Genomic DNA, 27,207 nt, shown 5'->3' on the forward strand with positions numbered 1-27,207 from the left:
TTCTCTCCTCTCCAATACTCTCCCATCTCCAGACTTCACAAAACAAGCCCTCTGTAGCCCACACTGCCACACTGGGCTACCTGGAGTTTATAGTGCTCTTCCCCGCCTCCTGGGTGGGACTTCTGCTTAGGTTCCGCCATTGACATAGGCCTGTGATTATTTATGGGTATGAATGCACATGGATCTGTTTTGGACTTAGAGGGTTGGACTATGCCTATTAATGTGTTGGCTGCCATTTTAGAAGCCAGTAATCCCTCTGATACTCCTGCGTCCTGCTTGTGGTGTACTGAGCGCCCCTGTTCTACCAGCATGTAACTTAAAAGCCCACCTTAGGTTTAGCCTGAACTACTCAAAGGTTTAGTAGCAATGACTAAGCAGCCAGGCTTAGTCTAGGAGGGAGACGGACTGCAGTGAGGCACACAGTGCTTGGAGCATATATGGTTCAAGGAAACACTGACACACTAGAAGTTAGATAAGACAGTCATTTATTTGATATACACTAAGGCTTTAGAGTCAAGTCATGCAAGTACTATTCACACAGTAATACCACAGTAGAATAAAAGGTAGCACACTTGAAATCATATGTAAAGCATCACAAAAGTGAGAAAATGTACTGCTAATGATAAGCAAATTTAGATCAACAATTGCAACTTTAGTTAACCCCTGCCCAACTTAATCTTTAAAAGTCCAACACTAGATTAAATGAGTTTCAGAGTTAAGGGGTTACTGGGGGTGCAGTGACTATGCGCTGAGGAGGAAAGAGGCAGGTAAGCAGCAGACAGAGCAGATTCCATTCAGGTTTTTTCAAGTTTGCATTTAAGTAACAGTTTGTTTTTGCAATTTGGAGCCCACTGGGTTTTTCACCCCAATGGGTCTCAGGGTGCCATTGAGGGGGAGAGGGGGAGTAACAGCCTAACAAGGTAAGTACCTAGGCTCGAGACAAAGAGGTTACTTACCAACTGGTAACGTTCTTTCGACTGGATGTTCCTCCAAAGTATTCCACATCTTTGACATGTAATGTCCACAGCTGTGCACTTCGGTAACTTTTTCGGCAGAAGGCGTCCTGCGTCGATGACATTGGGTCTATGTCCCTCGAAGGCCTCCATTGATGGCGACGTCACCAGATGTTATAAATAGGATGCACGGCGCCCGTAGCTTCAGTTTATGTTCCCCCCCCCAGAAAGTGCAGCACCAATCCAATGCCTGCTTGACTGCACATAGCCTTGCGGAAACGTAAGCTGCAATCGCATAGGAAATTCTCCAGAGGGCGATGTGGAATATGTTGGAGGACCATCCAGTCGAAAGAACGTTACCAGTTGGTAAGTAACTTGCTCTTCGAATGGATTGTGTCCTCCAACGTATTCCACATCTTTGACAGACTCCCAAAGCAGTACAAGAAAATGGAGGAGAGAAAAGAATCGAGTACCCAAAAGGAATAAAAAAACGCCTTACCAATGGCTATATCCTAACCATGGATCGTTTCCAGGGAGTAATGTTTAACAAAGGTGTGGATAGAAGCCCATGTGGCTGCATCACAAATATACCTTATAGGAACTCCCAGTTGGAGGGCTGTGGATGTAGCCACGCCCCCAGTGGAATGAGCTCTCAACCCTTCAGGAGGGTCCTTACCCGCCAATCGGTAATACTCGGTAATGGTGAGGATAATCCACCTGGACAGGGTCCATTTGGTAACAGCCAGGCCCAATCGGTGTCCAGCATATCCCACAAAGAGGTGATCGCCCACTCTGACCCTGGGCATCCTAGAAATATAAAAGCTCAGAGCTCTCCTAGGATCCAACCTATGGAGTCGCTCCTCTTCCTTACCAGGATGAGGAGGAGGATAGAAAGAAGGCAGAACCACTTTCTGGCTCAAATGAAATTCAGATACTAACTTAGGTAGAAAGGACGGGCGTACCCTTAGTACAACCCTGTCCTTGTGGAACAAAGTAAAGGGCTGCTTAGAGGAAAGTGCCTGCAATTGACTCACTCTGCGAGCGGAAGTAACCGCAACCAAGAACACTGTCTTGAAGGACAATAATCTCAAGGGACAAGAGGGCAAAGGTTCAAACGGAGCACCCATTAGAAATTTCCAAATCAAATTCAAATCCCAAACCGTCATCTGGAAAGGGGACGGCGGGAACACAGTCAGTCCTTTAAGAAATTGAGAAATCAAAGGAATCTTAAAGTAAGAGCATTCTTCAGATGAGCGCTTAAATATAGACAGCACCGCCAAGTAACCTTTAATGGTACCTACTTGAAGGCCCCTGTGGGCCAAAGAAAGCATTAAAGACAAAACCATAGGAATGGAACTCCCAAAAGGATCAACATTTGGTCCTCTGCACCAGTCGCAAAACTTACGTGAACGGCAACGGTACAGGGATTTTGTTGCTGGCCTCCTTGCCAAAAGCAACACCACCATCACATCATCTGGGAGGTCCCAATCCTTATATCTCAACCTTTCAGATACCAAGCGTGAAGGTTGAGAGTTCTGACCTCTGGATGGAGAACCTGGCCACCCTCTCACGAGAGCAGATCCTCTCGGTAGGGAAGACGGCGTGGAGGGCAGATGGACATTTCTAGAAGGTCCGGTAACCATGCTCTCCTGGCCCAATCCGGAGCAAATAGGATCATGTGGGAACCGAACCTCCGTAACACTTGAGGAATGACGGGGACTGGAGGAAACGCGTGCACCAGCAGGAATGAACAATCCACTACGAATGCGTCTCCTAAGGCTCCTCTCGGAGGAAATTCCCTTGAGCAGAATCTCTCGCACTTCCGGATGGCACTGTTGGCAAAGAGATCCACTTGTGGGGTTCCCCAAAAGGGCAAAGATCTCCAGAAGAACTTCCTGAGCCAAATCCCACTCGTGAGAGATCGTGCTGTGCCGGCTCAGAGTATTTGCCGCTGCATTTTCGTCTCCGGCCAGATGAACTGCCGAGATCGAAATTCCATGCTGGATGGCCCAGAACCAGAGCTGCATTGTCTCTCTGCACAACGGAAGTGACCCTACCCTCCCCCCTTTTTGTTGAGGTAAGGTATGGCCACTGTGTTGTCTGTCATGATCAGGACACTCTTCCCCGCACAGACGGCAGAAAAGCCTTCAGGGTTAGCATGATGGCCCTCAGCTCTAACAGATTGATGTGGAGTTTGGACTCTGACGGAGACCAAGGACCGCTGGCGGTCAAGTCGTTGGCATGAGTGCCCCATCCTGTGAGGGAAGCATCCGTCACTACAGTCACCTCCGGCTGCGGTTGCCAAAACGACTCCCCCTTCATCAGGTTCACTTTGTTGGCCCACCACAGAAGATCCTGGGAGACCGAGATTGGAATCTGAACGGCATCTGACATCTTGCCTGAGGACTGCGACCACTGCATCTTGCAGACCCATTAGGGGGATCTCATCCGCAATCTAGCCGCTGGCAGCAGAAAAATGCAGGATGCCATGAGGCCGAGCAACCTTAAGAATTCGAAAGTCGGGAGACTCTGGCCATGTTGAAACTTGTCCACCATCTGCACAATGTGATGAGCCCTCACCTTGGGATTTGAACTGGAGCGGTTGGGAAGGTGTTAGATGCGACTTCTTGAAATTGAGGGAGAAGCCCAGCCGGTGGAGGGAGCAGCAGGTGAGACCGAGGTGATCCAATGCCTGCTCGGGAGAATCAGCCAGTCGTCTAGGTAGGGGTAGACGTGAATCCCCCCTCGCCTGAGATACACTGCTACCACCACCATTAGCTTTGTGAAGACACTCGGGGCGGTGGACAATCCGAAGGGCAGGACCCGAAACTGAAAGTGCGAGTCGACAGCCGCAAACCTCAGGTACTTTCTGTGCCTGGGATGGATCGGCACATGAAAGTAATCAACCTGTAGGTCCAGAGACACCAACCAATCCTGAAGTTGAAGGGCTTGGAGGACTTGAGAAAGAGTGACCATCTTGAACTTGTCCTTCCTGAGAAGTTTGTTCAACCAACGCAAGTCCAGGATGGGTCTCAATCCCCAGTCTTTCTTTGGAATCAAAAAATAAAGGGAATACCATCCCTTGTTCCACTCCGCTACAGGCACCAGTTCTATAGCGCCTTTCTCTAGCAGTGTCAACATTTCCTGCAAAAGAAGCGGATCCGGTAGCTTCAAAGAGATTCCCCGGTGAATGTCGTGAGGCCGCTTTAGGAAAGGAAGACAGTAGCCGTGGGCGATAGTCTCTAGAACCCACGCATCTGAAGTAATGGCTTGCCACTCTTCGAGATGTTGCGACAGTCTACCCCCAACTGGCGAACCATGGCACATGGCCTCATGACTGTTTTGGAGCGGCTGCGGCAGTGCCTGAAGGCAACAAGGCAGCTGCCTGAGCGGCTTTTGCACTTCTATTTCCCCGAGTACTTTTTCACTGGCCCCTTTGACTGGCAGCTCCTCTCGTTCTACCAAAGGAGGAGTAGCAACGAAAAGAACCTCCACTATTGTCCCCTAGGAAAAAAAGGCAGAGGTTGGCGCACGGCTGCGCTTAAAGATTTCGCCGCAGTTTAGGAGCTCTGCAACCTCTCAAGGCTCTCGTCAGCCTTGCTGCCAAACAAATGCGCGTCATCAAAGGACATGTTCAAAAGACGGGCTTGCACATCCGGGGCAAAACCCGACTTCCGCAACTTGTAAATCTGCGCATAACGGTGCTCGCAGCCATGGGCCGGCTAACACTGTTGGCCGTGTCCAAACCCAACTGAAGGGATTCACGTATGGCATCCATGCCATTTTGCATGAGAGCAAGGATCCCATTCCTTTCTTCCCCCTCGGGAATACGCTCAGCCGCTAGAAAAACAGCTCCACAGAGTGTGTGAAAACCTTGCTAAGGCACAAGTGGAGTTGGCGGATTTCAATGCCAGACTCCGTGCAGAAAATACCTTGCGAGCCCAACCTTCGAAGCGTTTGTCGTCCCCATCAGGAGGGATGGTAGGGTACACTACCTGTTTCAAGGTGGCCGTAGCAGTCTGAACCACCAAACTCTTGGGAGTGGGGTGAGAAGATAAGTAGCTGGGGGTCGCTAACGGAAGGGCGGTACTTCTTTGTCAACGATTTGTTCACAGCCGGAAGAGATTCTGGGGACTGCCCAGCAGCCGCCACCCTTTTCTGTAAAGTGAGATGAAAAGGTAACACCGAGTCAGAGGACCGACCTTGATCTAAAATGTCCATTAGATCATCTTGCACAAAAGCCTCCGGAGGACTGGACCAGCCCAGATACTCCGTGACCCTAGCCATTAGCTTCCTGTAAGACGACTCAGCATGAGCCCCATTCTCAGGCCTGACAAATTCCACTTCCGGAGAAGTGTCCAGCCCACTGGCATCATGTAGGGTTTGCCTCAACTCCCCCAATTGACTGTCTCCATAAAAGACAGGAGCCACATCAGGCTCAACAGGGTCCTCAAAGTTAGACCTTTCCTCCTCCTCCTATATGTTGTCCAGAGGGAGGTAAAAACCCTGCCTCGGGACAGAAGAGGGTCTGGAGCCCACCACTGGCCTCAGAGACTTAGCAGTAGCCTTACTTGGGGGATCCCCTGCATCATGGACCTCCAACAGTAAATTTCGGGCAAAAATCCCCGAAGGCATTGAGGGTGCCGAAGGCTTCGATGCAGAGAGTGTCGACTGCTTCGGTTCGGAGTTGAGAGCGCCGAAGGCTTTGTCGTTGACAATGGTGCCGATGGCTGATAAGAAGTTCTGCGGTCTTGCTGGGGACGAGGACCGAGACCTGGAAGCACGTCTCTTGCGACTATCCTGAGCCTTGTCCGAACAGGGCCTCGAAGGTTCCCGATGCAAGTCGCGTCGAGGACCTGAGCCCGAAGGCGTGCGAGCCACAGTAAGAGACCATTCCTTGCCGGCTTCAGTAGAAGGCGCGACCGGAACCATGCCCTGTGATTGGAAAATCGACAACATCTGTTCCTTAAAGGCAGCCCATTCCTCCGGAGTCTAGGACTTCCATGCGGCACCATCCACCGAGGAGGACGTGGAAGGTGACCGGTGACGGCGCTTCCTAGAATGCCGGGACGAGGAAGAAGAATGGCGGGAACCACTCTGGGACCGAGATCCCCAGGCCTCCTCCTGATGCGGAGAATCGCCTCTCGAGTCGTCGGTGGAAACCCCCTTGGACGATTTAGATTTTCGGGACTTACTGGGTTTAGAACACCTACCCACCTGAAGCTTACCCTTCTGCTCCCGCAAGGCCTTGGCAGTCAGCGACTGGCATTTTGAACAGTCGTCGGTGTCGTGACTCTTGCCCAAGCACCACAAACAAATGCGATGCGTGTCGGTGATCGACAGAAGCCAAACCACAGAGTCGGAGGGGTCAAAGAAGAAGACATCACTATGATGAAACACACGAGGCGCGCCGAGTTCTCGAAGCAAACACGATTGATGAAAAAACAGAACTGAGGCTACGGTCGCCGTGTGTCCTATTTATAACACCCAGTGACGTCACCATCGACGGAGGTCTTCGAGGGACATCGACCCAACGTCATCGATGCAGGATGCCCTCTGCCGAAAAAGTTTCCAAAGTGCACAGCTGTGGACATTACATGTTAAAGATGTGGAATACGTTGGAGGACACAATCCATTCGAAAGTACCTCATCAATGAAGAACTTGGTGCTGCAGCAGGTTGGTCCCCAAGGTGATGAGACAGTTTTCCCCGGTTTGGGTTTCTGGTCTGGATGGATGAAGAAGGAACTTTGGAGGTAACAGACGGATGCACTCGAGCAGTGGGATGCCCAGCAGTGGATCTTCGCAGCACTGGTGCGTTGGAGCCCTTCCACAGGCTTCGTGACAGCGACGGTTGTCATCCGGTAGACTTTTCTTGCTTCTCGTTCCACATCTAAGCTGAGGGGACATCTGGGAGTGGAAAAGTGTCACTGCAGGCCCAGAAGGATGCCCACAAGTTTTCAGCCGGATCTGCGCTTCACAAGACGTTGCACTGCAAAATGGTACAGGTCCCAGGGTATTGCGAGTTTGCAGTCCGGGAAGGTCACAGCTCTTCGTGGGGTGGAGCAAAATGCAGGTGGTCTTGAGACTGGTTAGGACCACCAGTCCAGTGGAAGAAGTTGTCTTCAAGAGATCTTCCCTGTCGCTCGGAATTCAGCGTCAGGTCTTCAGTGGTCACTCAACGGCTCTGGCGGTCGCTTGGAAGTTGCTGGGACGTCCGACAAATTCCTCTACGGACCTCCAGTCCAGGGGTCGACTGAGGTTCAGCTCCAGGACACTCACCTTTTATGCAAGAAAACTGGCTGAGCCCACCAATTACCATTCTAGCCTTTCATGCAAATCTTTTATGCCACCCAGTTCAAAATGGTTCCAGGCAGGAACACTGCAGGACAAAGACCAGGAGAGTTTATCCTTTCAGGCACTCAGCCTTGGTGGGCTTTCCAAGGGAAGCCCGCCAAAGACAAAAGACCCATTAAGACCTCCCCGACCCAGGAAGGTAGAAGAAGGCTCCAGTAAGAACAAGTCATCATGAACAGGGCTTAAAAAAGTACAGACACCATTTTAGGCAAGTGGTGACCCCAGTGTGTCCCTACTGCAGCTGTGAATACAGCATGTGGTAGAATTCCCAAAAAAGCCATGCAAAAATGTACACTGCCACCAGCCTGTCAGATGAACTTGTAACAGAAACTGAAAGGTACTGAAGCAGTGAATTCTCACAAAATAAAATACAGGAGGGACAAAAGGGGGTCCCCCTGCCTTGGTAAAAGTAGCTAACCCACGTAAAATAAAAAGGTAACCTCAAGGAGCTCTCAGCAACATTGCACAGAAAGTTCTGTGGGCTGCAATAGTAAAATGTAGATGCCGGAAAAGATGGAGGAAAGCATAAGTCAATTAGGAAGTATCAAAAAGAGATAGAAAGGGATCACAAGTACAGAGCAAAAGAATGAGTTAGTGTGAAAAAAAGGTTCCCACGCACTCAGGAGAAATAGTAAAACAAATTCAACAGTCCAGCAAAAATGCTGGGCGACTCTTAGTGGGAAGAATTACATTCAAGAAGGAAATTCTACCCAACAGTCCCATTCAAGTGTGATGTTCCATACCAAGTTTAAAGAAAGTTACAGCAAATGCTAGCAGTGTCTTGTGAATGGAAATGCTTTCCATGAAAGGGAAATGCACCTTCTTCTGCACTGAAATGGGATGTTTATTTAAAGGGAGATGGTGGCTCTCAATCAGGGGGGCCGTCTCATCAGTGCCATGCAGGCCATTCGAAGAGTTTTGCTTAGTGATGTATCCATTTTTGCCTGGTTTGCCATGGTGGGTTAGTGAGGCAGAGAGGGACAGAACCCTTTGGACATGATTGGGCTCATAACCTGTAAAAAGATAATTTGCAACTAGTATTTTTCTACACTTACTCAAATGAGAAAATGCATTAATTTAAAAATAAAATAAACACAAGACACAAACGGAGCTGTGATATTCTACATCAATGTCAACTCAATTTGTGCCATATCAAACGGCTGCTCCTGTGATAGCTACTGACATAAATCCTATGTTGTCAGCAACATTAAGAACTCTGAAACTATCGTTCACACAACATGTACACTGCACTGCCACTGGCATGTGATACAGGATTGACAGCAATGGGAACGAAGCAGAAAGACCCGCTTTTTCGTTTTCACAAATGTAGATGGATTGCATGTCTGTGTAAAAATTAGTAAAAATGGAAAACAGAGCCTTAATTATAGGAAATACGAAAAAGTGTTGATAAACTATTTTGTGATTCACATTCTGATAAACACAAGGCAAATACCATCCTGGAGAGATCAATAATTAACAGTTATTGAGATAATTTAAAAAGAGGTTTACTTACTGAAGTCAATAAGCATTTTCCCATATCCTTGCCGCATGTACTGAGGCATCGTCAGGATACAGGATACATTGTAATTAAGGAAAGAATTTTTCTCCTGTAAAAAAATGAAATTAGATTTTTAGAGATCAAATACAGCTCAAACTGAAATTCTATTTTCCAGTAAGCAGCCCCTTTACATTGGGAACATAAAACAATGTGTACACATCTATAAATAATACCAGATATCAAGATACCCCCAGTAAAATGCTGGAATGTACCCATATGCCGCTGCCGCCTGCAGATAGATTGGTCTAGATTTACATTCATATTCTTGTTGCCTACATGTCCTTTCGCTCAGTCATGCAAAATGCAGCTTGTTTCACAATAAGTGTGTAACCCTACAAGGGTTCAAAGAACATCTCGTGGACATCTAAAGAATCTCCCCGACTGGGTCTGTTTTTCACTCCCTAAACTATATGCCCCTGCCTGTAACCCTCTGGACCTCCCCTCCTTTCTCCATAACCTCCAAACAATATTCTTAATATTGTATTTTCCAATTGTAACCATATTATTCTTTCTAAGATTATTACTGTATCAGCTTGCACAGCACTCTGTAGATTTAAAAGCAAGGTTTTTGCAATCTACAATCCAATGCGTAGATCTAAATCTTCAACTAACAAGACAAAATCTCAGAACATAAATTACTGATAGTTTTCACAACCTCCAGCTTCATAGGGCTTGAATGGAAAGAACAAACCTATTTAAAAAAGACGTCAATGTTGAAGAATGAAAACGTTACTCATGGTTGTGACCGATGTACTTTAAGTCCAGTGACCCTTGTCCTCCATACTAGTAAGATGTTGTCCCAATAGGGACAACAACAGAGCATTTTGTAAACCCAAAGATATATCCTTGAATGGTGACGCCAATGTGCATGCATGGAGGTGCACAAACTAATCAAAAATCTTTCTAGAAGAAATTTGCTTTGGCGCTTAAATTGAGAGAGTAATACTTATGGAAGGCTATGGTATATGCTCACCCTGCATGTAATATTTAGAGCAGGGGTAGCCAACCTGTAACCAGATAGATGTTTTGCCCTTCACCTCGCATGATCCCTCACAGTGACTTGATGGCTTGGCCTGATGAGTGTTGAGAGGCCAAAACATTGGACATGTGATAACTTTGCTATCACTGTCTAGATGTGAGGCAGGCTAGTGAACACGATTCCATTCTAGTGTTGCACTTGTCATCATTCACAGTTTCATTTACGTGTTCTAACATTAACATTTTGTCTAGATGTGACGCAGGCTAAGGTTAAGAATTCCATCTAAGTGTGGCACATGCTTATGTTCACATTTCTATCTAGATGTGACGCAGGCTAAGAATCCCATCTAAGGGTGGCACATGCTAACATTCACATTTCTATCTAGATGTGACGTAGGCTAAGGCGAAGAATACAATCTAAGTGTGGCACATGCTAATATTATTACTCCTGTTTAAAGGTGATGCAGGCTAATCTTGACCTTTCTCTATAGGTGTAGGACTAGTTACCATTAGCTAGTATGTTAGTACGTGATGCAATGCAAAATTTACAGTCCAGCCAAGAGTGGATTTTGGGCTGGTGGTCACTAATCTCTCTAAGTGTGCATGTTGTGAGACTATGGCAGTCTACGTTATGGAGAGGTAATGTAGAGTGTCGAGGGCTTTCTGGAGTATAGTAATTGCTCTACACCCCACCCATGCCCTAGTTTTGTTGGTGTCTGTTGGCTTCCTTTTCTTTACCTGCGGACACCTGCAGACACATCATGGAGCCGCCAATGTTGGAGCCGCCAATGTTGGAGCCGCCCTTGGCCTTGGGGTCCTTAGCCGCAGGGGCTGCCGGCGGTATTGTTTGTGAAGAACCTCACCACCTTGCCCTTGAGGGACGGAAGGAACGGCTTGAGGGCCCAGAACAATGCCTGCAGCTCCAGGACATTGATGTGGAGGTCCCTCTCCTCCGGTAGCCACAGGCCTCTGGCGTAGAGACGTCCGGTGTGGGCTCCCCAGCCCTCCAGGGACGTGTCCGTGGTGAACGTCTCTTGGTATGGGGGACTCTGAAAATCCGTGCCCCTAGTGATGTTGGAGCCCAAGACCCACCACCTTATTGCGCGATGGAACTCCTTGTGGAGCACAATCCTGTCTGCAAAGCTTCCAGATACAGGGACACACCGAGCATCCAGGAATTCCTGCAGGGGCCACATCCACAACCTGCAGAGTCTTATCAGGTAGATACACAACAACATCATGCCGAGCAGCGACTTGATGGTCCGTAGCATGGCAATCTTCAGTGCCAACAGCCGTTGCACCTTGCCCGGCATGGCCGCTATTCTCTCCTCCGAAGGGGCCAACAGATAGGTGATCGTGCTGAGCCTGGCCCCCAGGAATCAAGCAGGACTTTGGATAGTTCACCGAGAACCCCAGATCCATCAGCAGCCGGATGGTCCTGTATGTGTGTTTGACAGCGATCTACCTTGACTTCGCCCGGGTGAGCCAGTCGTCGAGATACAGGTACACGTGTATCCCTTGCAGACATAGATGGGCCGTCACTGGTGGCAGGCACTTTGTAAACGCCCTGAGGGCCTTGAATTGGTAGTGCTGACCTTGTATGACAAAGCGCAGGAACATCCAAGGCGTCTCATGAATGGGGACATGGAAGTAAGCGTCCTCTAGTTCCAGTGATGTCAGGAAATACCCTTCCTCCAGTTGGCCGAGCACGTGTTACAACGTGACCACCCTGAATTATTGGGACTTGAGGTACTTGTTTAACCACCGCAGGTCGAGAATGGGCCTCCAGCCCCCGGTAATCTTTTTCTAATAAAAAGTATCAGGAGTAGACTCCGGAGCTGCCTTGGAACTAGCTCTATCGCCCCTTTTCTTAGCATGGCCCGTACTTCCTGCAGGAGCTGATGGATGTGCTGCTCCTGCCGGGCCACCGGTGGTATCCGCAGACACTTCTCTAGCGTGTGTTCAGCACCCATCGGTCGGTGGAGATCTTTTCCCCACTCGCTGACGAAGCCCGCCAGCCGGCCTTCCACCGATGTGCATGGGTAGGGACCCAACGTCCTGGACGGTTGAATCCTGCTTTGGTGCCTTGGGAGCGACGACGGCAGCCACCTTTTAAAAGCTTCGGAATGACCCCTGTAGGCCTCCTGGGTAGTGGAATGGCAAGGTTGGCGGTACAAGGATGATCCCCCGCCGAAACCCTTTGACGATCTTCCAGATGTGCCTTGTGAGGCACAAAAGGAAGGCCGCTGCTGCTACAGCGTGCCTAGGGCCTGGGCTGTCTCTGTATCGGTCTTGATAGCCTGCAACGACTCGTCGACTGCCTTCCCAAAGAGATTGTCTCCATCGAAAGGCATGTCCGGGACCCTTGTCTAAACTGCCTGCTGAAAATTGGTGGCCTTCAACCAGCCATGACGACTGAGGCAGACACCATTCCCCATCTGTCGGAACCCTGGGTCCACGATATCCAGGGCCACAGTGATGGCATGGTCCGATGCCACATCACCCTCCTGGAGAATTTACAGTGCCTCAACCCCCTTGTTGTCGGGGATAAATTCCAGCAGCAGGGCCAATTTGTACCACAGCTCCCTGTCGCACCTGGCCAGGATTGACCATCGTCGCCGCCGAGTAGATCACCTTTCTACCCGTGGCGGCCAACTTCTTCCCCTCGCTGTCCGGGGGAACGGAGGCCGAAGATGATGGATTGGAGGACTTCTTCCTTGCAGCCGCCGCGACCACCGAGTCGGGGAGGCCTGCGATTGCAGGCACTTGGGTGCTTTATCCGGTGGAGAAGCTCTTGGCGGCGGGGAGACATCATCGTCCATGTCCGCCGATGCCGTGTCCATCCCAGTCTCCCTAGGGGGGAGGGCATGTGAGGCGGCTGATGAAGCGTGGGATGCCCTTGCCTCTTCGTCGGGGGGCCCAGTGCCACCGGCAGACGCAGGGGGTGCCGTTGGCATCCTCCTCTGGATCTCCGACATGAGCGTGTGGCGAGTTGATAGTATGTCCAGCGACACATCTCTGGGAGGTGGAGGGGAAGTAGGCTTGCTGGGCCCAGCGCATACGTCGTTCGCTCCGCCGCCGTCGTCCCCCTCGATGATTTCACTGCTGTCATCCTCAGGAGTTTCCGCCGTGGTCGATGCCCACCTCGTCCATAACCGTGTGAACGGATGCCGTGTCCGCGTCATCCGACGAAGAAATATCCATGCCTTGGAGCCCCGTAGAGGTCTCCACTGCCCCCTTTCTTTGCGTCCTGAGGGGCCGGAGCCGGGTTCAGGGCCGGCATCTTCTTCTCCGGTGTTTTCTCCACCGGCTTGGCCAAAGCCTCCTGCTTGGGAGGAAGTGCCACCCTGGGCATAGCCGGGGTCCCCTGGACCGGGTCAGCCCTGCCGCCTTCGAGAGGGTGGCCGCGATGAAGAATAACAAAAACGGTCCTACTAGGCCTTGTGTCATTCGGATCGTGCAAGTGCAGTAATAAGTAATGTGGGGGAGTGGGGTGAAGTGCCGCCGGTCAGAACGGAATGCGATAATACTAAGGAAGGGAAAGAAATGCAGGTCGGAGTGGAGAGCTTGCAAGTGCGTTGGGGGGGGCAGGGGAGGTTAGAGGGCCCCTGGTCTAGGCGAGTGCTAAGGAAGGCCAGGTGGGAAAATGGGGAATGCACAGTGCAGGGAATGAAGGTCCACATGCTAAGTGCAACGACAGGGCTAGATGGGCAAAATAGGGGTGCACAAGAGAGCCCGGTAGGGCAAGTGCAGGTTGGGGAGGTCAAGGGAGACTGAGGTGCTGCGGTAGACTCGGTGAGGAGGGCCTGGTACCTGTATGAATCAGACGGAACTAGGCAGCCGGTCTAAACGCAGGAGAGGGGGACATTAGCAGGGGAGGGAGGAGTGGGAATGAAGAAGAGAAAAGGAGTGTCTTGAGAAGCGTCTGGAATTTAACAAGATCTGGCTTAAGCCTCAGAGAGGCAGGGAGGCAGGGAGGCGATGCCAGAGGGAGGCTACTGCGGAAGACAGATCTACCCCCCACTCTCTGTTTGAAAAAGCATCTGATCTGCAGAGAGTTGGAGCTAGAAGACCGAAGGTCTCTATCAGGTACATACTTAGGGAGAGAGAGTTTGATATATGGGGATCCGAGAAAGCTTGTGGATGATGCAGAGGGTCTTAAACTTGATCCCGCAAACAACCAGAGCCAGTGAAGAGATTTTAGAGCTGGAGAGATGCCGTCCCGGGGCTTGAGGCAAAGGATAAGTCTTGCAGTCTTATTCTGGATTAGTTGAAGGGGGCAAAGGGAGGATTTAGGAAGACTGAGGAAGAGGCTGTTGTAGTAGTCCAGCTTAGAGAGAACAAGAGCTCTGGAGACATTGAGTTTCTGGGGGAAGGCGAGGAAAGGGAGAATGCCTCCGAGGCGGTGCAACTGAAAGTGGACCTTCTTGGCAAGGTCCGTGATGTGAGGAGAGACGAAGAGAGAGAGGAGTCAAGGATGACACCATGGTTTTTTGCCTCACAAGAGGGGATACAGGAGGGGTCCCATGGAGGGGGGCCAGAGAGTAGGAGGGCAGGTGGGAGCTGGTGTCCCAATGAGAAGTATCTCAGTCTTACTATCATTAAGGCAGAGGTGTGCCCACTTGGAAAATGACTACTTCTCCTCCATCACCTCCTTTCCTTTTTTAGTTACTGTTCAATTGATGGTCAAATCTGTTAGGGCTAAATAAAATGTTTGTGCTTCTTTTGCCTAACTTTGTGGGGGTGCTAAATGTTTTGCTGGCTTCAATAGTTTGACTTTCTCTTTGTGGTTGGAGCAACTGCTACTGAAGATGCCTGTGACTGCAACACTTTTTTTTAATGAGGCACTACCTTGCTAGTTCTTCTGTCTAGAGGGGCAGAGGTACTTTTTAAGCAATCCTTTTGGTCTCAATGCGAAAGCGTGATGGAGCATAGGCTGATGACAGCTGTACTTTTGCTTTGGCTCCACCACTGTTGTAGTAACTTTTTCTGCATTAGTAGTCAAATGGTCCTATGTAGTAGCAATTTGTGTACTAAGGAATTCTACCCTCAGCTATTCTGTTTTGTGGTTTTATTTAGTGGCGTGGATCATCCTGAGACCACAAAGATTTGGTTTAAGCTTGTTTAAACGTGCTTAGGGTCTTTCAGACATCCCAATCAACATCCTGTTTGGGAGCACCTGTGTGTTGGTGTTTTTTCAGGAAAGGCAGGATTGGCCGTCTTCCATTCCTGTGTGTGCTAGATGAATGGGGATAGGTGGGCTTGTTTAGCCAGCCCCTAAATGGAGTTGTCATTGGGAGAATCTGGCCATTCATCATACTAGTTTTATAACTCTCCTGGAAGCTCTGCTGGTGACATGGATGACTGCGGATGTTACTGTTGGAGTGTCCCACTGCTGAAGGAAATACCTTGCTGGCTCTTCTGCTTACCTTCTGCCTTTATTGCTGTATTCCGTGTGCCTGCAGAGCCTGTGCTGCCCGGGAAGCATCCCGTCTTCGCTGATCCTCTGTGTAGGGAGCCCCTGATGTTTGGCAGGAGTCCTGAGTGGCTTGCTGCTACTGCGCTTCGACCCACCCAATTTTGAATGTTCAAAGTCACCTTCTGCAGCCATCCTGCCTTGTGGGATCTCCTCTGCTGCTTGGCTTCATCCTTTGTTCTCCCGTCTGGCCCTTACTGGGTCCTTAATGCCTGCTCCATTGTTGCTGTAATGCTCTACTCACCATGAGTCGTGTCCACAGGTTGCCTCTTGCTCATGGATACCGTGGTGCTGGATCTGGCATCCCTGAGGGCCTTGCCTTTCTGAACCAGTCACCCGAACCAACACCTAGCCTGACCCAATCATAAAAGTAAAGTGTCCTATGAACCCACGATTCCTCTGCCATTTCAACTGTAGCCAGCTCTGCTGGTATTTGTGCCCAGGACCAGATACAGCGATTGGTCCCATCCTTCAGGGTCTCCTGACTCCAGGTGTTCCATTTTTTCTGTGATGCCTGAACCGTGATTGTATTACACATGTGACTGAGAGTCACAAACTACAGCTACCCCCGCACACCCCCTCCAGGCCACTGATTCTGGATTTCTTCTTTGGGGGTATCCAAGACTCTTAAGGTGGATGGTCATCACTTCTACTGCACCTATATGCTTTAAGTACATTTTACCTTTCACCTGTAACAACAGAAGACATATGGAGTTGAGCCCGTTTTTTCCTATGGGAGATGTTTTGGGACTTGCAAAACACCCCTAAAGTGACTCTGTTACAGTGAACGTCCATTTTTCCCTGGTTGTGAACAATCAGCATATTTTTTATAGTAGAATGATAATATATTGATTTCAATATAAGAAATCACTTCTCTTCACTTTGAATGGATTGCCTGTGATGGCAAATATATCTACTGGTTTAATAGTGGGGTTTGAGGGCGCAATGGGTCCTTCTTTGACACAGCAATGTACTGCTTTATTTACCAGATTGGTGACTATTCTTTTTTGCCCATTTGTTTATCTTTCCCTCCCCCTTTCACAAACAAAAATGTTTAGTAGTGCACTATTAGTAACACTTGCTCGCCAGGTTCTAGAGGAAGTTGAGATTTTTCCAATCTATTACAGTTTTTACATACTGGGCAGGTGTTTGTACTTTACGTATCCTCTATACAATTCTCTTAGGTGGCTCTGCATTTGTGAACTGAGCATGTGCACAGCTATCCTTATCCTGAGACCAGACTAAAAGCCTGTCAAGGGAAAGGAAACCTTATTGGACCATAGTGGAATCACTGATGCTGCAGCCTTTTTATCATCACATCCTAATGCTGCGGCTGCCCCAGTCGGTATAAATTGTTCAATGTTACAAACACTTTCATGTTCGGCAGTGATGATCTAAGAAGCACAGTGTGCATTATGTGCCGAACAATTCAAACATACAATACTTTTATCAAAGACACTCGTCAAATCTAAAGATCTGTGGTCATGCTTATGTTTCCAAAATGCTCCTTAGTTTTATGCAAAGCCAGCACTCTCACTGGTACCATTTGTTCCCTTACCCTATCTCACAGGGGTATTTCGAGGAAGTATAGCAGTGTATCTTTTAGGAAGAATATTACACAGCCCTCTGGTGAAGGATGTAAAACTATCTAAACTAAGGTAAAGTTGCTCTATCAGAGCTACCCCAAGAGAGTTTGGCCTATCTTTTGGCTCAAAACCCTGTGTTTTGAACCAAACGATAGGCCAAACTGCTAGCAGAGAAGTCGATATTCACTCAAGGGAGGAGGTAGGCTGGCAATGAGGTACAATTAGTTCTAATAATTAATCCTGTAGTAATCACCACTGTGGTACACAGACAAATAACACAATGTATTATAAAATTACACAGAGTCACTAAATACTTTCAAGTTAAACATAACGAGAAAATGGCACGTGTTAGGGAACATTTTCAAAAATGTGCTAATTCCCTTCACCTTAGAGACCCCCAACAACTTTGCTGGCTTTTGAGGACTTGATATTTTTACCTGGAAAGAGTGTGAGCCTGTCTTCCCACTTTTATGTATTTTGATGCATGTTTTACTCATGTTCTTTGATTATGGAGTTTTTAAGATAACTCCATCGGCATCTTTTCATGTGTGTTACACAGCAACCTCAGTGCAGTGACAAAGGGATGTCTTTTTAGATTTCCCAAAGGTTTTAATACCTTCTCTGGAATAAACTAATGTTTCCCAGAGAATGCAAGGTTAAATTGACTGTACTAGTCTTTTTAAATTCCTAGCCCTAGCACACACTATCTTCCTATAGAGTGCTTGAGGGGTTACCTAGTATCCCCTGTGTCTAGAAACTCATGTAGCAGTCAAAATCTACCCTTTTCTATCAAAATGGCTGGTGGGAGTGGTTTTACAACGAACTACCATGATTTTTCCTGACCGTGAACACTGTTTTCAAGATGGCGCCTTAAGCCTCTTTGTTTAAACAGGTCCTGGTCTTCTGTTTCTGCCATTTCTTTATGGAAAGGTCCTTCTAGTGTTTGTCTCTGCGCACCAAACCAGGTTTGGTCCCTTTGTTTCCATGCCTTTGGCGGGCTTCAGGACTGAAGACCGCCTTTGGCGTCTGAGTGTCTGGGGTGGGCAGGAAGTGAGGGAGGTGCCCGAAACTCCCTGTGCTTAGTAGCCTAGGAGACCCAAATGCACTCTGGTGTGATTGGGTAGCTGACTGTCCGGTAAAGACACCCACCCTGCTGGGTGAGTGGCAGCTAGGCTGGAATGAAAGGGAGAAAACTTTAAAAGGCAAGTCTTTTGGACTGGAAAGCAGAGTCGACCACTGGAACAAAAGAACCGAAGTCAAGCTGGAATAGGATGACTGCTGCAACTCCTGGACCGTTGGTTTGCCCGGTGAAGCCCTGCTGCAGGTCCAAATTGAGAAACTCACCTCGACAGAGAAGCCCCTTCAAGGACGACTTCTTCCTTTGAGTTGGTGGGACCAATCAACTTGGAAGCCACGTAGATACCATTCTAAGAGCTGGTTAGGATTCACGGGGGGAGAGGACACCAGCTTGTGTGCTTGATGAACAGCTACTCGAACTGAAGTGACTCCATTTTGTCTGCGTTTTCTGACGATCCCGTGCAGTGCAGGAGTCCCCCGACGTCCTCCCTCTTGTCCCCACGACTGAGGCTCAGGAACAGTGAGATCTGCAGCAAATGCCAGGAACCAATGTCTTCAGCTGCATCTTTTGCTTCATACTAAGGTACTGGTGGCAACCCGATTGAGGGAATGCTTCTCGTGGAACTTTCCCAACTTGCAGGCCTAATCAGCTTGTGACCCAACATATGATTCTTTTTCGTACGAACTACTTCTGAGAACTTTGGCAAAGACTTTACTGTTTACTTCAAGAACTGCTCTTTCCTATCCAAGACTCTAGTCCACTGACTTTGGTCTAGGCCTATTGAACTGAATCGAGTCCTCTAGTGAATTATAACTATTTGCACTGCCTAAGAAAGTATTTGTGATCTATTCTGCTAACTTGTTCCTTTTTACTCCAATTGAAAGTAACTGAAATGCCATTTTGCTCCTATTTCAGGGGAGCCTAACTTGTTCAGAAACATATTGGTTTGCTATTGAAGTGTGTTTTGTGTATAATATTAAGTTGCCTCCTTCTAGTGAATGTTTTCTAAATGATTGTGTAATAAATTTATAAGTGTTTTACCAAGAAACCTTGAGAGTAAGTGTCTACTTGAACCACTGTGATTGTAAGACCTCTGTGTAACCTCTTGTACTGCTCACATTCCCTCTTGAGATGAGCCTGGCTGCTCAGCTTGGTACCACAAAACTGTGTAGTACAGACTTATACTAAAGGTTGGTTTTGCTTACACATGTAGTCGTAATTTTATGTGGTGGTCCCAGATGGTACTGAATGCAATTCTGCCTAACAGTATAAAATAAGTAAAGAGGCAAAGGTAGACCCTTCCGACACCTATGCTAAAGGTGTGCCTTTTACTTAGTAGTAAACTCAGTACCTATTATGTTAAGGGGTGGGGAGTAAATGGGAACACTAGACACTGAAAATGCACTTATATACTCATAATCAAGAACCAAAACGCAAAAGCATGAATAGTCATTGTAATCCCCTAACCTCTAGTACACAGCAAAATAATACATTTTATTTATTTGTTTTACTAGAAAGCTTTAAAAATTATCTAGTAAAATAAATGACAAAATAGAAAAATTAATAACACGAAAAAAAGTATATAATTTTAGTTCCCTCTTTGAAACGTCAATTAGTTTTTAGGTCAAGTTAATTATTTGAGATCATGCTGTAAACATTGAGATCATAATGTAACCATTGTGACATTAGATGGCTATGTGAGGTCCAAAGCTAATATATATTTAACAATTGCCATCTGGACCTTTTGCCTTTGTGTTTGAAATATGTTTTGCCACAATACATCTGATGTCAACATTTAGCAGTCTTCAAAAAGTGGTTTAAGATATTTTAGTCGATACTCAATGAGCTTCGGGCACTCTGTTAAGAGGTGTTGCAAGGTCTCGCGTTGCCGAGATTCACAGTGAAATCTATAGTTACTATCGGTTTCTGAAATTTGACGATGTCTTGTTTGAATCTCTCTAGTGTTGTGTAAGTTCAAGCCGAAGCGTAAAAAAAACATGCCTGTATGATGCACTCGGGAACTATATAAGGTATGTCTCTGTCGTAGTTTCTTCTCATTAAAGGAGAAGGCATTATTGGTTTGTATGATCTGCTTGTTTGCATAGTTTGAATCCAATCATGTTGGTAGAGTTTCCATTTTGCTTGCGTTGAATTGTAGAACAGCAGATCCTCTGAGACATCCGCGTCTGTCAGAGTTGAGTGTATAAAGTTTCTCCACTGTGTTGGGAAGGATTGTTTTGACTTTTTTTACATACTCAGCGAGTGTGGGAAGAAGTGTTCCCGTCTTCTCTTGGTCCAAGAATTTTCTGTATAAAGGAGCACATTTTCCATTTGTACATTCTAAATAGCGACAGCAGACCAAACACGAATCTAAGGATCGCCATGGGTTGCGATTTAGGTAAACTGAGTACAGATTTCCAACATGTGCTTTCTAGTTTGGTCCAGTAGAGTTCAGGTCTCGGCAGCTTTGCATATGCTCCGTAATAAATAATTGAACTGTTTTTTGCAGGTAGAATGTTATTACTGGGGATAAGGAAAACTTTCCATACTTAGCATGTATGATTTTGGTCTGTGAAATAACAGTTGTAAGTTTAGACTGAAGCTCCTCATGATAGGGCTGATCTTAAGTGTGATTTTTTGATGTTTATTCCGAAGTACTTGTATACTTGAACAATTTCAAGGGCCTGGTTGTCCAGAATCCATCTCATCTTGTTTTTGTTTCCAAAGTTGTTTTGGATGTATTACAACAGAACATTTTTAGTTTTTTGTGCATTGATCTCTAGATGGTTCTTGCTTGCATAGGTTCCTAGGGTGGTGAGCAGGTTTCGTAAGCCTTTTGGAGTCTTCGACATTAGAACAAGATCATTTACATAAAACAAGGAAGCCAATGGCGTTGTACCGGGCCTGGTGGATCAGAGATTACTTGGGCAAAGTCCTTACTCATGTCGGCTATAAAGAAGTTGAAGAGGGCCGCTGCTATTACACATCCTTGCTTAAGTCCTTGGTGGGTATTGATTGGTTCTGTGAGTTGTCCATCTTGAGTAAGCCTTATTCGGATATACGTACTGGAATGCAATTGATGAATGTGATTCAGTAGAGTTCCAGGACAGCCTGCATTTCTAAGTTTGTTCATCAGCTTGATGGAATCGAAAGCGGCTTTAAAGTCGACGTAGGCCATATAAATTGGCTGCTTGATAACTTGTAGTTGCGCTTGAATTGCTGAGATTGTCATCAAGTTGTCCGAGGTGCCCATACCTGCTACACAATCGGTTTGTAGCCGATTGCGCAAGCTGCATCGCCGAGCCATTGACTGAAGTCTCGCATGATGAGCCTTGCAAACAGTTTTCCCGGGGCATCCAGTAAGGCGATCGGACGACAATTACTCGCAATCTGTCTGTTGCCCTTTTTAAAAATGGGGATAATTACTGACTTTTGACATGGAGGATTTTAGCTCATAAATCTGGGCTTGCTTTAAAAATTTGATTTGTTAGTCCATCAAGACCTGCAGCTTTGGATGTAAAATGGTATATCTGTAATGTCAAATATTAGCTGGGTAGCAGAATCCGATTCCAATTTGTTGTTCTGTTCATCTTGCTCAATTGAGGTCTATACAGTTGAGAAGTGTCTCTTTCATTCTGCCTCTGAAACCGCGCTTAGTTGTAAAAGGGCTCGTGTATTATGTGTGGCTTGGTTGATCATTTGCCATATATCTCTTGAATTTTTCTTCAGTACTACTTCTAACAGTTTGGCCATCATTCCGATACATCACAGATTTCCAGCAGTACCATGCTGGAGAACAATAGTTACAGTTAAGTAACTCAAACCTTCCAGGGCATGGGGTTCGGCATGGATTCACATGCTCATGAACAACGAAAACACAGCAGTATCACATTACACAACCACGGGAGGTGGACAGGCTCAACAGAAGAAACTAACACTTACCACTGGAACAGACTCACCTCAAGCGAACAGGTTGCGCAGCACTTCCTGGTCGACTCTGGACTCCTGCCTGGAATCCCTGTCGATACAGTAGAACTTTGTGAAGGTATGTGTGGACCTCCACGTTGCAGCCCTGCAGATGTCAAGGAGGGGCACAACAGAAAGGAACTCCATCTTTTCAGCGATTGCTCTGGTGGAATGGCCTCTCGGAAGGCCCGGCAGAGGCCAGTTCGCCTGATGCAGCCGGAGAGCCACCTTGAAATGGAAATGTTGGACAAGGCCTTCCCATGGGTCATAGGACCAAAGTTCACAAACAGTTGAGAAGTCTTCAGAAAACTGTGCATGTTACGTAGAACTTCAAGGCATGAACAACGTCCAGCGAATGCAAGGCCCTCTGCGCCGGCGACGAAGGTTTCAGGAAAAGAACAGGCAACACCAAGGGTTCGCTGAGGTGGAATTCCGATGGAACCTGGATTCACCGGCAGGAAAGATCAGAAAAGCCCCTGGAGGAACTCCTTGACAAGTCAGTGCGACCACAGCGAGGATCTACCCAGGGATCTGGTGTAGCTTGAGATAGCCGCCAGGTGTACCTTGATGGATGCGTGAGCCAGTCCAGCAACATTTTGTAGCAAAACGCTTCCACTTATGGCCGTAGCACTTTAGAGTCAACGATGCCCTGGCTTTGACGAGGGCTTCCATGCAGTCCACTGGCAACTCATAACCTCCAAACACTAAGGCTGCAGGAGCCATGCCCTCAGGCTCAGCAATCCTGGGTCGTGAAGAAGGATTGCGCCTCTCTCTGTGGTGAGCAGATCCCGAAGTACCGGCAACTTGACTGGAGGCGACGCGGACAGGCTGAGCAGGTCCGGATACCAAATCTGCCTTGGCGATGCCGGTCTAGGAGTATCATCTTGCATCGACACCAAGTGTGCTGATTACACGTAGCAGGAGTGGAAACAGGGGGAAGCGTACAGAAACAGACCATCTCACAGAAAGGAGAATGTGGCCCCCAAGCTCCTCGGTTTGTGGAATCTGCTGGCAAACGTCTGGCATTTGAGTTAGCATCCGAAGTCGCACCGTCTTCTTTGTGTGCTCATCGGCCAGCTCTCGAGAGCGGGTGCGTATGAGCCAATCGCCGAGGTATGGGTATATGTGTATGCTCTGCAGATGCAGATCAGCCACCACTGGGGCCAGGCATTTCTTAAACACTCATGGGGCCACGATTTCAAGCCGAATGGTAGGGCCTTGAACTGGTAGTGTTGACCTTGCACCATGAACCGTAGGAACTTATGTTTCCTGTGGATGGGGGCATGGAAGTATGTGTCCTCTAGATTTGACGACGTCAAGAAATACCCTTCCTCCAGTTGGCCAAGCACATGCTGCAACGTGACCATCCTGAATTTTTGGGACTTCAGGTACTTGTTCAGACGGCGCAGGTGAAGGATGGATCTCCAACCCCCTGTCTTCTTTCTTACCAGAAAGAATCTGGAATAGACTCCTGAGCCCCGGAATCATTGGGGCAAGACCTCTATCACCCCTTTCCATATCATGGCTTGCACTTATTCATTCCAGGAGCTGAGGGATGTGAAGCTTCTGACGGGGAACCGGTGGGATACATGGGCACCTGCGTTGGAACTCCAAGGTGTGTCCCTGGGCGAGAGCATCCAGCACCCATCTGTCGGTGGTGATCTTCCACAAGCTGACAAACCTCGTCAGCTGGCTTCCCACCGGGGTGGCTTGCAGGGGCGCCGGCCCTCTGACCTGCAGGCGATGCTGACCTCTGCTACTATAGGCCTGGGAGCGACCTCTGTAGGGTTCCTGCGTGGAGGATCGGGGAGGTTATCTGTATGATGCGGAGAATCCCTTGGATGATCTGCTCGATTTGCCCGTGGAGAAGCGAAAAGACGACGAGCCAGGCTGATGAAAAGTGCCAACGGAACGTGCCGTCTCCATATCTGTATTTATGGCTTGAAGGGATTTGTCGACCGCCTTCCTGAACAGATTCAGTCAAAGTGCATGTCCAGCACCTTCGCATGAACGTCCGGACAAAAGTTTGTGTCCTTCAACCATCCCTGCCAACAAAGGCAGACTCCTTTTCCCATCTGCCGGAAACCCGTATCGGGTTTCGTCCGATGCCACCTCCCCTTCCTGAACTCCATGGTCGGGCCCAGCTTGTACCAAAGCTCCCAGTTGTATAGGGCAAAGATAGCCAGAGCATTAGCTGCCTTGAGTGTGGATGCCGCCATGTAAATGAATCTCTTCCGCATGGCGTCCATCTTCGTCCCCTCGTCTGGGGGGACTGATGATGATTAAGCCGGATTAGCCAAACATTTTCTTGTGGCAGCCGACACTACGAGTTCGGCAACGGTTGTGACCTCAAGCACTTGGGGGCTGAGTCCAGAACCCTATATTTATTCTTCAACCGGTCTCCCTTGGTTGGAGCCATGCATAGGTTCTTCATGAGGACTAGGCCTTCCTCCCAAATGTCGCCCAGAAAGGGCACCACCATGATCGTCTACCTCTTGGACTCTCTTTGCTGATATGAAAAGCCCTCTTTCTTGGTGCCTTCGGGCACAAGATAGAACAGCTCGGAAGCTCCAGAGATCGAGTGGAATGATCGCACCTTGTCTGGTGAACAGACCATGAGGAGCGTCCAGGTGCGGTGATTCATTTTCTGCCAGGACGAAGTCCTCATCTTTGTCAGTTACCGTGGATGTACCAGTGTTTTTGCGTATCCGGGTCCGCTGGTGGAGTCGGGGCCCAACGTGGTGGAGGAGGCTGATGTGAAGGCGTCGGATGATGCTTTCTCTTCTTACAGGGAGGCTGATCAGGGGCCTGCGGCACCACAGGTGTCAGTGTTGGGGGCAAACTCTGCTGGATCTCCTTCACCAGGGTGTGGAGAGTCAACAGGATGTCCATGGATAGGTCCCTTGGCTGCGAAGGGAGCAACAGAGGGCTAGGTCCGGCGCTTCCTTCATCGGCCTCGTAGAGCGCATGGACAGACTCTCGGCCGTCATTGTACGTGGATGAGATGTCTACCGATTGAACGCAAACCTTGGAGGGCTATTTTGGGCGACCGTGCCCCCCATCCTCCCTGAGGGTTTTGAACTGGGATCTGGACCGTTGCCTCTCCCCCTCAGGGGTACTTGCAGCTTTCCCTGCTGCCTCAGTGGCCATGTTGTGTCTTGGAGGCAGGGATCCCCTTTGGCCTGTAGGAGCCTCCGCCGTGGTTGTCACAGTAGGGGTCAACAAAGTGGTCGACGAGGCCTTATTTTCTCCCTCCGGCCTAGGTTTTTCTGATTTCTCCCGTAATTTAGCCAGGGTGGACGTCTTCCTCTTTGAGGAGATCAATGGCAGGCTGGCTATGGAGGCGGACAGTGATAGTGATTGCGGCCTATCAAACCTAGGACCCGCATCATCGGAGAACCCAATGGAATCGGACTTTCGGTTCTTGGCCTCATCTTGGACCCCCATGGATGGGGCTACATAAAAAGGACTTTCATCTCTTCCGAGAGGGAGACAGCTCTTCGGACCGGCCAGTCCTGGGAGTGGAATGACCCTATCCTGTTTGTTGCACGGGGCAGAGGCCATGTTCTAATTGAGCCATGCTGCCAGCCTGCTATGCCGGTCTTTCTTTGTCTTCTTCGAGAAGCGCAGCCATATGTCGCATCCATCCTTGTTGTGGTCCGGGGGAAGGCAGTAAAGACACTGTAGATGTTTTTCCTCTACGAAGACGTTCAGTAACCCGCATTTTGCGCAGGGCCTGAACAGGGTCCTTCCCTCCTTTTTCTCCTCTGTCATGGTTGGAGAGCACGATGTAGGCCGAAGATGGCCTTCCAGAAACTTCAACGACTCTTCGCCTCTGAAGGATGCAAAACTTCACCGACAACGGATCCCTGTTGCCGGCCGATGAGAAAAGAGCACATAGGCTCTGGAGGAAACAAAAATCGAACTTTTCAGCAGAAAAACGTGGAAAAACATACAAATAGCTCAACGAGCAACTCGAGGACTCCTAACACTAAAGCGTGTGGTAAAAATCTGAAGATGGCTGGCAGAAGCGGAAGTTAGTGAGAGGAATGTCATTGGATGGGGGCAGTATGACCCAGAGGACAGTGATTGGTTTAGAGGAGAAGAACAAGTTACTTCTTACCTGGTAACGTTCTTTCGACGGGATGTTCCTCCGACGTATTCCTTATCTTTGATAATACGTTTCCAGCTTGCTGGCCTCGGAAATTTTTTCTGTAGAGGGCGCTGCGCGTCGACGTCCGCCGAGTCGAAGTCCCTCGACAGCCACCGTATCGGCGCCGACGTCACCATGCCCATAAATAGACACGCGCTGCGTCCGTTGCTCAGTTCCGTTTTGTAGTATAAGAAAAGACATGCCCGAATCGGTTAGTAACCTTGAAGGAGCGAAAGCTGCAACCACAAGAGAAGTTATCACTGCAGGGATGGATGGGAGGGGCGATAAGGAATACGTCGGAGGAACATCCCGTCGAAAGAACGTGACCAGGTAAGAAGTAACTTGTTCTTCGAAGGGATTGTGTCCTCCGACGTATTCCTTATCTTTGATAGACTCCCATAGCAGTGGTATGTAATTGGAGGGAGTGATAGTGTTTTGTATCCCTTTAGGGATGGACAGAGTGTAATACGGCCTTGCCAAATCTGGTCTCTTGAGCAGTGGAGGAATCCAGATTGTAAAATTTTGTGAATGTATGTGCGGATGACCATGTGGCAGCCGCACATATGTCCCGGACCGGTACCCCTCTCTGGAGAGCCGAAGAAGCTGCGATACCCCTGTTTGAATGAGCCCTGAGGTTTTGGGGTGGCTCTTTCCCTGCTAGTCTATAACATTCCAGGATGGCCAAGATAACCTGGAGATGGTTTGTTTTGTTATGGGTAGTCCCAACTTGTGACCTGAGTATCCTACAAACAGCTGGTCTGCTTGCCTGATCCTAGCCATTCTGCTGATGTAAAAGCTGAGAGCTCGCCTAGGGTCCAGCCTGTGTAGCCTTTCCTCTTTCCCCGGATGGGGAGGAGGGTAGAATGAAGGCAAGGTAATTTTCTGAGTAATATGGAATTCAGAAACCACCTTTGGGAGAAAATTAGGCTTCACCTGAAGGACAACCTTGTCCTTGTGGAAAATTGTATGTGGGGGTTTACAGGAGAGAGCTTGTAGCTCACTCACCCTCCTAGCAGATGTTAGTGCTACAAGTAGGACAGTTTTAAGTGTGAGAAATCTCAATGCGCAAGAGTGAAGTGGCTCGAATGGAGTGCCCATTAAGAA

General features: G+C 48.4%; 1 protein-coding gene across 6 annotated transcripts in view; it reads right to left on the reverse strand.

The window, feature by feature from the left end:
• Positions 1-27,207, reverse strand: part of KAT7 (lysine acetyltransferase 7) — a 1,354,088-nt gene that overhangs the window by 172,236 nt on the left and 1,154,645 nt on the right. For all 6 annotated transcript variants that reach the window (XM_069634368.1, XM_069634370.1, XM_069634373.1 and 3 more), the window contains one exon: positions 8,822-8,915. In XM_069634368.1, coding sequence (XP_069490469.1) covers positions 8,822-8,915 — 94 coding nt within the window. The remainder of the gene's footprint in view (positions 1-8,821; positions 8,916-27,207) is intronic.

The sequence above is a fragment of the Ambystoma mexicanum genome, chromosome 13 (assembly GCF_040938575.1).
Source record: "Ambystoma mexicanum isolate Mex_15411 chromosome 13, UKY_AmexF1_1, whole genome shotgun sequence".
NCBI classification, from domain to species: Eukaryota; Metazoa; Chordata; class Amphibia; order Caudata; family Ambystomatidae; genus Ambystoma; species Ambystoma mexicanum.